This window comes from Mastigoproctus giganteus, chromosome 10 (assembly GCF_048544385.1).
Source record: "Mastigoproctus giganteus isolate SK-2022 chromosome 10, ASM4854438v1, whole genome shotgun sequence".
In the NCBI taxonomy this organism is placed as follows: Eukaryota; Metazoa; Arthropoda; class Arachnida; order Uropygi; family Thelyphonidae; genus Mastigoproctus; species Mastigoproctus giganteus.
In genome coordinates, this window is record NC_143584.1 from 227,673,435 (window position 1) to 227,686,701 (window position 13,267).

The following is a 13,267-nucleotide window of genomic DNA, read 5'->3' on the forward strand; positions in this document are numbered from 1 at the left end:
GACCCTTTCAAGAAGCTCATGACCTTTTTTTTTTTTTTTTTTTTTTCCCAGATGGTCTCCATACTTGGACATACTTTAGCTTCCCAAAAAAAACGAATATAACAATGATAAAAAAATAAAAAAAACCTAATACAGGAAAACCTATAACGAAATAATCCAATAATATACTAAATAAATCAAATATTTAAAAGCAATAAACAACAGTAATCCAATCCACTAAACTGAAGAGCCCTGACGAAGCGTGTCTGCTCACCTCGAATGCCAACACTCGAAATTGATGATTTATTGAAGAGATCTCCCTATCTCTTCAATAAATCATTAAGACACCGCAAGCTTTCCTGGCCAACTGTTTTATACTGCTCAGAAAATGTTATATTTGCCTGTATTGTAACTTTTCCATTCTTGCAGGAATGGAATCCTTTATCCCACACTCCACTTTAAAATCTCGTCCTTTATCTAAACCTTGCTTTTCCAATAAATGTGCTAAGGCTGTTCAAGAGAAGAATGTTGCATATCGTAATTGGCTTGTTTCTAATTCTTCAGTTTCATTTTCTGCCTACACCAAAGCTCGCAACAATTGTAAAGCAGTTATTAATTAGTCCAAACTAGAGTTTGAACAGGCTAAGAGTAGAAAACTTGCTTCTTGCCCTAATGGTAGCCGAACATTCTGGTCTCTTGCCAAAGCTATTGGCCGCAACTTTTGCCCATCTCTGCTCCCACCTCTGTCCAAACCAGATGGTTCTGTTGTCACTTCAGCCAAGGATAAAGCTGACCTGCTAGCATCCCATTTTTCTTAACTCATGTATTAATGATCTTGGTAAAACAATTCCCAACATGCAACATTCAATGCCCCCTGTGGTCTTCCGTCGAAAGGACTTCAGAAGGATTTTGACGAATCTTGATGCTAAGAAAGCTCCAGGTCCCGATGGTATTTCTCCACTTGTTCTCAAAACCTGTGCTCCTGAACTTACTCCTATTCTTTGCCACCTTTTTTTACTTCCTTATTCCAAAGGTGTTTTTCCTTCTGCTTGGAAATTTGCTCATATCCAGCCAGTTCCTAAAAAGGGTGACAAATCCCTCCCATCCAATTATCGTCCTATTGCAATTACTTCTACTCTTTCTAAAGTAATGGAGAAATCAATTAACCACCAACTCTTAAACTACCTAGAAACCTTCCGTCTGATCAACGATCGCCAGTATGGATTCCGTCAGTGTCGATCCACTGGTGATATTCTGGCTTAGGTTACCCATTTATGGACTAATTCAATGGAAAGGTTCGGTGAAACATAAGTAGTCGCTCTTGACATCTCAAAGGCTTTTGATCGTGTTTGGCATAAAGGTCTTCTAAACAAGCTTCCATCTTATGGTTTGCCAACTGTTTTTAGTAATTGGTTATCCAGTTTTCTTTCTGATCGCTCAATGAGAGTGATGGTAGATGGCTCTCTGTCTTCTAACTTCTCCACTAATGCCGGTGTACCCCAAGGTTCAGTTCTTTCCCCCACTCTTTTCCTCTTGTATATTAATGACCTTCTTCCATTGACTGGAAATCCTATCCATAGTTTTGCCGATGATAACACATTGCATTCCACTTTCCATTTTGAGAAACCTTGTCCTGCTCAATCAGCTTAAAATTCTCGAAAATCTGCTACCAATTCCTTAAATGCCGATCTTCAGGTAATTCTCCAGTGGGGCAAAGACAACTTGGTTGATTTCAACCCTTCTAAAACTCAGTCTTGTCTTATATCTCGCAAAAAGGATTCTTCTGCTCCTATGCTTATCTTTAGTGACACTCCGATTTCTAGGCAAAATGATATATCTTTTTTGGGGATTACCCTGACTTCTAATCTCTCTTGGCACAAGCACATTACAAATATTGCTTCCTCTGCATCTAAAAAACTTGGTTTTCTCTTTCGCTCTCGGCGTTAATTTTCTTCCAAACAGCTGCTCACTCTGTATAAATCGCAAATCCGCCCAGCCATGGAATATTGTTCTCACATCTGGGGTGGTGCCCCCAAAACCTCTCTCAGGCTTCTTGATTCCATTCAGAAGAGGGCAGTTAGGTTAAGTAATGATTCATCTCTAACAGAGTCTCTCTCCAGTCAATGTCTTATAGACGTACTGTTTCTGCTGCATGCCTCTTCTACAAATACTTCTATGGGCACTGTTCTTCTGAATTGGCTTCAATAATTCCCGCTCTCTCTTTCAAAACAGTCCGAACACATGCCGCCACCAGCCAACATCAAACCCATAGAACCAACTTTTCATCTTCCTCATTTATTCATTCAACTGCCGTTTTCTGGAACACCCTTCCTTCATACGTATTTCCTGAAAATTACAATCTACAGAAGTTCAAGTCCAATGTCAACAAATATCTTCTTTCGTCTTCTCAACCTCCAACCCAAGCACGGTACGAAGTACTATAGGTTCTAATACCTCTCGTGTTTGGGGTTCATATAAAAAAAACCTCTCAGATCCCTTTCTCCTACTATTTTTAATTCGACCCCACCAAGTGTATAATTTATTCTGGGGTTGCTATTTGCCAAGTGCAAGACTTTGCCTTTTGTTGTATTAAAAACAAAGCTACCACTTTTCTGAACATTCCAAAAGTCTATCCAAATCATACTTCACTGCTTTGTGCTGACCATTAACTACTGTCCCAATCTTTACATCATCTGCAAATTTTGACATCAAGCTATGTGTCCCTTCATCGATGTCAATGAAAATCAGAAACAACAGTGGCACACGAACCTGTCCTTGGAGGACTGCACTTCTGATGTTACACGAATCTGAATAATATCCATCATTCACAACCCTCTGCCTTCTGTCCTCCAACCACCATGCAATCCATGTTAAAATTTTTCCAATGATACCAAATATGTTCCTGCTTATACAATAACTTCTCATGAGGGACTGAGTCAAATGCTTTACCAAAATCCAAATAAACTATTCAAAGTTGTTCCCTACATCCAGCTCATAAGTAACTGAGTAAAATGCAGGGACTACAATGTTATTAGTAGAGTCCCCCAGAGTTTGGTGTTTGGACCATTGTTGGTTTCTATATTTATCAATGATATTTATGAAGGTATAACAGGCTTAATGTCCAAGTTTGCAAATGATATAAAGGTTGGCAGGGTTGTTAATGACAGTATGCTACTGCAACAGGATCTGGAAAAGTTGGGCAAATGGGCTGAGAGGTGGCAACTGTTTAACATCAACAAATGCAAAGTACTGCATAGGGATAGCCATCACCCCAGAGTAACGTACCAACTGTGTGGTACTACATTCAGGGTTGTGGAGAATGAAAAAGACCAGGGGTTAATTGTGCAGTCAATGATATACAGGAACTTTTCTAGCAAGGATAAAGAGGTGTTTATAACATTGCATAAGGCAGTGTTTCTCAAATTGTGTTCCGCGAAAAATCATAATTAATAATTAAAAAAATAAATTTTGAATATTTGTAGCGTACACCACCTTTGTATCGTTATAATATTTAACATAATTTTTTTTCAGTTAATACACTGGCATAGACTAATAATCAAATAGACCACGGAACACTTTATTTTGACAGGCTTTGCATAGAGAAGTATGCATAGAGGTAATGACGCCTATGAAAAAGTAGCAATATAGTGATCTTATATGCCATTCGTATGCAATTTAGCCTGGAGTACACAGGTTGAAGGAGAGGAGGAAGCGAACCGATATCATAATTAAACTCACTTCCTTGTATAAATTATTTTTGATAATTATTAGTATTTTGAAATATTATTACTAAAATACGTGACCATAGATTTGTGGTTGAAAGAAGAACTTTAAAATGAGAAGCAAAGTACTTCTAGTAGTGCAACTGTGGTCAATGAAAACGAACACAATATTGTCACACTTCAAAGTGAGGATGAACAATCGCAACCTTTTGTTCCCCAGAAATCTGAAGTGAAAAAACAGGAACCAACTAATAAAAGACCAAAACCAACTAAAAGACCAAAGACCAGAAAGTATAATGACAGTTATTTGAATTTCGGCTTTACATATGTTGGAAATAAAGTTGCTCCTGATGCATAGTTCATCAGGATGAACTGTTCCTAATAAAATATTAGGAACAGTTCTTTGGCACTCGCTAAACTTGAGGCGCCTCCGTAGCCAGGTGGGCAGGAGCAGTAGTGCGTAGCACACGCTTCTTGATTAGACCGGGGTTCGAGCCCGTGACCACCAAATATGGAGGATGCGGAAAGGTCAGGGAATGACCACCGCATATCCCTGGAGCAATATGGCCTTAGTTGCTAATGCTCCTAAAAAACCAAATAACGACAACGATAAACTTGTATTTCATAAGTGTTCTGTGAATATGTTGTGAGATGAAAAGTGTTCCGTGACTAAAAAAGTTTGGAAAATGCTGGTATAAAGGCAACGGTCAGACCAGACCTTGAGTACTGCATACAGTATGGTGGCTTCATTTTTGGAAGGATGTACAGTTGCTGAAACATGTACAGAAAAGGGCAATGAGATTGGTGAGGGGAATAAAAGTGCTCTTACCAAGAAAGGCTTTAGTTCTCCAAATTGCAGTGTCTGGAGACTAGGCACCTGCGAGATGATCTGGCTGAGGTGTTTAAGGCCTTAAATGGTTTGAGCAAAGCTCAGTCTGATGGGATTCTTCCTCTTGCTCAGATTAAGTATTTGAGGGGGCATAAATTCAAAGTGAAGAAAGACAGCTGCAGAAGTGATGTGCGTACATTTGGCGTTAATCAATGAGATGAACAAACTTCCACCTGTTGTTGTGGAAGTTGATGGCTTAAATAGATTTAAGGAAGAACTAGACAAAGTTTTGGAGTGAATAGATAGGCAAAATGGAAAGGTTTTTTTTTTTTTTTACTACTAATGCTAAAAGTTACAGGGAGGCAATGTTTTCACTTAAAAATTCGTCACAAGAATCAAGGAAGTGACTCTTATCATTTCATTATCATTCAACATTATCATTCTGAGCATTATCATTCAACAATGTGGAAAATATGGGGTGGGGGAGTCGATACTAAATTGTTTTACCATCTCTTTAAAAAAAATTTTTTTTTTTTCAATTTGAGGAAATGCTGTCGTTGCTTCTTTATTTCCTTCTTAGTCATATTTACAATATGGGATGTGTGCGCAATATAGTGTTTCAAGAAATGAGTCTCAGACACAATTGACAAAACCATAGTTTGCATATTTCTGCACTAACCATTCACAATTTCGATATATAGTTTTTCTTTCCATGTAAATCAAATATATTTTATGTATAGATGGACTTTAAAATAATTCATTTCACTGAATTTTTATCAGAACTATTTCATTTAAATAGTGCTTTCATTTAAAAGCACTATTATTAAAGGAAGCAATTCAAGGAGCTGGAAGTATTTTCATTATAGTGAAATGTTTATAAAACAATATTTGTTGTAATGGGATTTTACTATATACTTTTGATAAGAAATCAAAAATACAATAGAAACAAATGGTAGGGGATGAGAATATCTCTGGAAACCTGAGATTATATATTTTGCAATTGCTAAACTTTGCTAATCTTCAAAGCCATACAATGTCCTTCCCCGACGCTTCAAGGCAAGCACAACATCCAAAGCAAATACTTTTGGCCTTTTATTAAAATCACTATATATTATGGCATCGTGAATAACACCTCTTAAAAATATTTTAAGAATCTCCCTCACTAGCTCATAAATCAAACCAGATATCCTCCTTACACCACCTCGACGTGCTAACTTACGTATTATTGATTTACTTATGGTTTGGTGAGTTCTATGTTTCTTTAAACCACGTCTAAAGGTGCCTCTTCTCTCAGAACCAACCACATTTTGATTTCTGTGTGAGGGTCCTGCCTACAAAGATGTAAGGATGAAATCAATAAACAAATAAACTTAAAAATAAAGTATATATACTTTTCTTTCATATTTATTTCTAATTTAGAGATTAACATTTCTAAATTGAGACATACAGGCTGTATTAATAGAGCTGACAGATTGTGTTAATAGGGTTTAGGTTGACCTGATATCTAAGCCTGCTGACATTATGGTCAGCAGGCTTAGATATCAGGTATCAACCTCAGTTCATTTGGTATGTTATTATTTATTTTTTTATTATTATTAGCCATATGGTGCAAGGAAGCTTGAGGCTTATACTGCAGCAGCCAAATAAAAAAAAAAAATTCCTGCGTCACTGAGGAGAGAACGAGAGTAGCCTTGTGCAGGCAAAGTTTTGCTCCTGGAATAGAGAAGTTTTTTCTGTTTTATTAGCTTAAATTGGCATATTAACTTATTTTCTAGAGTAGCTTTATATTCCTAGTTATGATACTTAGTTTAAAGTTTAACTTAGATAGAGATTTTGTAGGTATTACTTAGTATCGGTAGGGGTATCAAATCCACGTGTTACAAGTTGCAGCTCTGCTGAACGAGAAGTTTTTTAGCCATATTTAGCCGCTTTGTTGACCAATTGTTATATTAAATTATTTTCTATAAGTAGCTTATAGACCAAGCTGAATTGAGACAGGGAGATTTGGAAGTTAATTAATAGTTAAGTGTCCGTAGATTTACCGATCGTAACTTGCCGCCATTATTATACAATACAACGTTATATCCCGAACTAAATAGCGTAAGATTAGTATAGTATAGTACATAATATAATATTGTCAATTAATCAGTAAAATCTATTAATCTTGTTAAACTTCATTGTCAATTAAATTGTACTTTTTAACTAAATACATATACGACTTGGATTACAAACGTAACATAATTAATTAATACATAACTTTAGCATTAGCATTAGCAGAGGCATTTGATGCAAGAGAGCAAGCTTATGCAGCATCAGCCAAAAAAACAAAAAAAAAAAAAAGAAAAACTCTTCCACTTCACCCCTCCGTTCGTTCGAAATACCTGTCCAGCTGAGCCTTAAATTTATTTAGGCTATCAACTTCCACAACAAGGGATGAAAGTCTGTTCCACCAACCAAATACCCGCTGGCTAAAGGCAAGTCTCCGCACATCTATCCTACTTTTGTCTTTCCTCAATTTGAATTTATGCCCTCTCAGATGATTATTCTGAGCAAGAGGCAGTATCCCATCAGCATTGAGCATGCTCAAACCATTCAAGGCTTTGTACACCTCTATCAGATCACCTCGACGGTGCCTAGTCTCCAGACATTGTAATTTGCAAAACTTAAGCCTTTCTTCATAAGAGCAACCCTTCATTCCATTCACTAACCTTGTTGCCCTTCTCTGTACTCGTTCTAGCAGCTGTAGATCCTTTTTGAAATGAGGCCTCCAGACCTGTATACAGTACTCAAGGTGCGGCCTGACCATTGCCTTATACAAGGGAATAATCACCTCCTTATCCCCTGCTAGCAAAATTCCTGTATATCATTCATAAGACACCATGAGCTACTCTTGCAGCCCGTCTGCACTGCACAGAGAACTTCATATCTGCCTGCACAATTACCCCAAGGTCATTTTCATTCTCTACCACTATCAGTGTAGTACCACAGAGTTCATATGTTGCACTAGGGTTGCTGTTTCCCATATGTAGTACTTTACATTTGTCAAGGTTAAACTTCATTTGCCACCTCTCAGCCCATCTGCTCAACCTTTCCAGATCCTGTTGCAGCAGCATAGCGTCAGTAACGTCCTTAACAACCCTGCCAACCTTTGTATCATCTGCAAACTTGGACATTAAGCTTGATATACCATCACCAATATTATTTATAAATACAGAAAACAACAATGGACCCAACACTGAACCCTGAGGGACTCCACTAATAACATTAGTCCACGATGAGCAGTGTCCATTAATTACCACTCTCTGTCTTCCCCCCCCCAACCATCCCTTTATCCATAGCAACAATTTGCCACCAATGCCACACTGCTCCAATTTGTGCAGCAGTCTTTCATGTGCAACAGTATCAAAAGTCTTTCTAAGATCCAAATATATAATATCAAAGTTATTCCCTGCATCCAATTCTTTTGTGCCTACATCATAGTATCCAATCAAATTGATCAGGCAAGACCTTCCCGTAACAAAACCATGCTGTGTCTGAGCTATAACTGAATTCTTGTCAAGATGATCCTGCAGTGCTTCTTTAACATGTGCTTCCATTAATTTTCCTGGAACAGAAGTTAAACTCAAAGGTCTATAATTACTTGTGCCAGCCTTTGATCCTTTGTGAATTGGGGTTACATTTCAACATCTCCAGTCTGTGGGTACCTCCCCTGAGTCCAAGGAAGCTATCATAATTATGGCTAACGGATTGCTTACTTCCTTTGCTGCCTCCTTTAATATAACTGGATAGATCCCATCCACCCCAGGTCCCTTTCTTGTATTTATCTTCAACAATTTCTCCTCCACTTTACTCTCAATTATTACAAGATCATCTAGCTCACTGCCAGGGTTTACTTCATCCATGGCATTCCCCTTCCTGAATAACTCCTCATGTGTGAATGTAGATGCAAAATATTGATTTAGTTTGTTAGCTACATGAGCAGGATCATGAACAGTTGAACCATCGATATCAAGTGGACCAATGTGATTCATCCACTTCCTTCTAGAGTTTACATAAGTAAAGAACTCCTTGCTGTTTTTCTTTGCATCCCTTGCCAAAGATTTCTAGTAATCTGCCTTCGCCTGCCTAATCTCCTTTGTAACTTGGTTACAGATCAACTTATATTTATCACAGGCTTCTGTGTCACATGTTAATTTATATGCATCCCATGCATTTTTCTTCTCTGCCATATGTCTAATTAGGTCATCTGACATCCATTTAGGCCTGAACCTTGAACAATATTTCTTAGTTGGTATGTAAAGCCTAGTAGCTTCCAAGATGAGTTCTTTGAATGCTTCCCTTTTTGAGTTTGCTGTTGGTAACATCATCAGTTGGTCCCACTGTATAGAATTTAAATACTGTCTCAGTCCATCGTAGTTGCCTTTACGAAAGCAATGACCCTTCCCTTTACCCCTGATGGTAGTTACCTCCGTGAGTAAATCCCACTTCAGCACACTGTGATCACTGCCACCTAGTGGTTCCTGTATCTGCAGATTCTTAATGCATGAAGAATCACTACTGATAATCAAATCAAGAGTATTGCTCCCTCTACTTGTCTCCCGAACATGCTGATTTAGAAAACAATCATCCAATAAATACACAAAAGCCTTGCTAGTGTGTGAGTGACCAACCCACAAATTCCAGTCAATATCTGGGAAATTAAAATCCCCCATTATAAGACTCTCTGATTTACTGGCCCACTCTATTTCCCTGTACAGTTTCTTATTATACTCATCAGAGTCATTAGGCCTATAGCACACTCCTACTCTCAATTTTGATCTCCCAATGCGTATGTCACACCAAACTGACTCGACACTGCACTGTCCAGCGATATCAACTGGCTTCACTTCCTTGGATTTTATGTGTTTCTTAACTAATAGCATAACTCCTCCTCCTCCCATCCTATCCTGTCTATCCTTTCTGTAGATGTTGTACTCCCCAAATTCCAGTTCTGCATTACTTATATCTGTGTGACACCACGTCTCTGATATCCCAACAATATCCGCCTTTGATGCTTTGAGCAATACCTCAAATTCATCAAATTTATTTACCAAACTCCTAGCATTGGTGTACACGCAAGTATACATGCACCTGTTCGTTTTCTTGGCTACCCTAACACAACCCATGTGTTTACTTGTACCCCAATGGCTCCCAGCAGTCTCTGAAATATCCTGCATCTTATTTTCCACGCTGCTGCTCATTCCAATAGAAGCAGTGCAAGAATCACTTTCACCTCTGCCAGTGGCTACTGTTAATCTATTAGTCCTTGTATCTCCCCAATCTAGCAGTTTTCCGACACACCTAATACTGCCTCGATAGCATCAGCAAACATTCTTGCACCCTTTCTATTTAAGTGTATCCCATCCCTGTAGAAGCAGTCTCTCCTGTTAACAAGTACAGACCAGGCTGAAAAAAATTCTACCTCTTGAGCCTTGCACAATCTTTCCAGGGACGAACTGATCGACAGGGCTCTCATCATAAACTCCCTCCTATTGTGTCTTGAAAGTGTCTGCAATTATGCCCAGACACGATAGGAGGGAGTAAATGATGGGAGCCTTGTCGATCAATTCGGCCCTGGAAAGATTGTGCAAGGCTCAAGGGGTAGAATTTTTTTCAGCCTGGTCTGAACTTGGTAACAGGAGAGACTGCTTCTACAGGGATGGGATACACTTAAATAGAAAGGGTGCAAGAATAGTTGCTGATGCTATCGAGGCAGTGTTAGGTGTGTCGGAAAACTGCTAGATTGGGGGGATACAAGGACTAACAGATTAACAGTAGCCACTGGCAGAGGTGAAAGTGATTCTTGCACTGCTTCTATTGGAATGAGCAGCAGCGTGGAAAATAAGATGCAGGATATTTCAGAGACTGCTGGGAGCCATTGGGGTACAAGTAAACACATGGGTTGTGTTAGGGTAGCCAAGAAAACGAACAGGTGCATGTATACTTGCGTGTACACCAATGCTAGGAGTTTGGTAAATAAATTTGATGAATTTGAGGTATTGCTCAAAGCATCAAAGGCAGATATTGTTGGGATATCAGAGACGTGGTGTCACACAGATATAAGTAATGCAGAACTGGAATTTGGGGAGTACAACATCTACAGAAAGGATAGACAGGATAGGATGGGAGGAGGAGGAGTTATGCTATTAGTTAAGAAACACATAAAATCCAAGGAAGTGAAGCAGTTGACATAAGCTGTTGTTGTTACGTTATTATTTGGTTTTTAGGAGCATTAGCAACTAAGAGCCATATTGCTCCGGGATATGTGGTGGTCATTCCCTGATCTTTCCGCATCCTAAGTATTTGGTGGTGACGGGCTCGAACCCCGGTCTAATCAAAAAGTGTGTGCTACGCACTGTTGCTCCTTCCCACCTGGCTACAGAGGGGCCTGTGACATAAGCATTGGAAGATCAAAATTGAGAGTAGGAGAGTGCTATAGGCCTAATGACTCTGATGATATAATAAAAAACTGTACAGGCAAATAGAGTGGGCCAGTAAATCAGAGAGTCTTATAATGGGGGATTTTAATTTCCCAGATATTGACTGGAATTTGTAGGTAAGTCACTCACACACTAGCAAGGCTTTTGTGAATTTATTGGATGATTGTTTTCTATATCAGCATGTTCGGGAGGCAACTAGAGGGAGTAATACTCGTGATTTGATTATCAGTAGTGATTCTTCATGCATTAAGAATCTGCAGGTAAATGAACCACTAGGTGGCAGTGATCACAGTGTGCTGAAGTGGGATTTACTCAAAGAGGTAACTACCATTAGGGGTAAAGGGAAGGGTTTTTGCTTTCGTCAAGGCAACTATGATGGTCTGAGACAGTATTTAAATTCTATACAGTGGGACCAACTGTTGATGTTACCAACAGCAAATTCAAAATGGGAAGCATTCAAAGAACTTACCTTGGAAGCTACTAGGCTTTACATACCAACTAAGAAATATTGTTCAAGGTTTGGGCCTAAATGGATGTCAGATGAACTAATGAGACATATGGCAGAGAAGAAAAATGCATGGGATACATACAAATTAATGGGTGACATGGAAGCCTATGATAGATATAAGTTGGTCTGTAACCAAGTCACAAAGGAGATTAGGCAGGCAAAGGCAGATTATGAGAAATCCTTGGCAAAGGATGCAAAGAAAAACAGAAAAGAGTTCTTTACCTATGTAAACTCTAGAAGGAAAGGGATGAATCAGATTGGTCCACTGGATATTGATGGTTCAACAGTTGAGGATCCTGCTCAGGTGGCTAACAAACTAAACAAGTATTTTGCATCTACATTCACACATGAGGAGTTATTCAGGAAAGGGAATGCCAGAGGTGAAGTTAACTCTGGCAGTGATCTACATGATTTTGTAATAACTGAGAGGAAAGTGGAGAAGAAATTGTTGGGGATAAACATAAAAAAGGCACCCGGGGTGGATGGGATCTATCCAGTTATATTAAAGGAGGCAGCAAAGTAAACAAACCCAGGGGAGGTACCCATAGACTGGAGATATGCAAATGTGACCCCAATTCACAAAGGAGGATCAAAGGCTGACACAAGTAATTATAGACCTGTGAGTTTAACTTCTGTTCCAGGAAAATTAATGGAGACACTGTTTAAAGAAGCACTGCAGGATCATCTAGACAAGACTTCAGTTATAGCTCGGACATAGCATGGTTTTGTTAAGGGAAAGTCTTGCATGACCAATTTGAGTGGATACTATGATGCAGTCACAAAAGAACTGGATGCAGGGAATAACTTTGATATTATATATTTGGATCTTAGAAAGGCTTTTGATATGGTTGCAAATGGAAGACTGCTGCAGAAATTGGAGCAGTGTGGCATTGGAGGCAAATTGCTGCTATGGATTAAGGGATGGTTGAGGGGGAAAGACAGAGAGTGGTAATCAATGGACACTGCTCATCGTGGACTAATGTTATTAGTGGAGTTCCTCAGGGTTCAGTGTTGGGTCCATTGTTGTTTTCTGTATTTATAAATGATATTGATGATGATATATCAAGCTTAATGTCCAAGTTTGCAGACGATACAAAGGTTGGCAGGGTTGTTAAGGACACTACTGATGCTATGCTGCTGCAACAGTATCTGGAAAGGTTGAGCAGATGGGCTGAGAGGTGGCAAATTAAGTTTAACGTTGACAAATGTAAAGTACTACATATGGGAAACAGTAGCCCCAGAGCAACGTATCAACTCTGTGGTACTACACTGACAGTGGTAGAGAATGAAAAGGACCTGGGGGTATTTGTGCAGGCAGACATGAAGTTCTCTGAGCAGTGCAGACGGGCTGCAAGAGTAGCTCATGGTGTCCTGTCAATGATATACAGGAATTTTTCTAGCAGGGATAAGGAGATGATTATTCCCTTGTATAAGGCAATGGTCAAGAATAATCACAAGGCTCAGAATAATCATCTGAGAGGGCATAAATTCAAATTGAAGAAAGACAGATGTAGGATAGATGTGCGGAAATTTGCCTTTAGCCAGTGGTAGTTGGTTGGTGGAACTTCCATCCCTTGTTGTGGAAATTGATAACCTAAATAAATTTAAGGCTCAGCTGGACAGGTATTTCGAATGAACGGAGGGGTGAAATGGGAGTGGTTTTTTTTTGGCTGATGCTGCATAAGCTTGCTTTCTTGCATCATATGCCTCTACTAATGCTAATGTTACCCTGAGTGAGAGAGAGAGAGAG

General features: G+C 39.0%; 1 protein-coding gene across 3 annotated transcripts in view; it reads right to left on the minus strand.

Moving 5' to 3' along the window:
* Positions 1–5,376: 5,376 nt before the first annotated feature.
* The window catches only part of LOC150080006 (histone H4-like), a 35,295-nt gene continuing 27,404 nt past the window's right edge, over positions 5,377–13,267 (minus strand). For all 3 annotated transcript variants that reach the window (XM_090383834.1, XM_090383833.1, XM_090383835.1), the window contains exon 4: positions 5,377–5,861. In XM_090383834.1, coding sequence (XP_090239960.1) covers positions 5,544–5,861 — 318 coding nt within the window. In that variant the 3' untranslated portion in view covers positions 5,377–5,543. The remainder of the gene's footprint in view (positions 5,862–13,267) is intronic.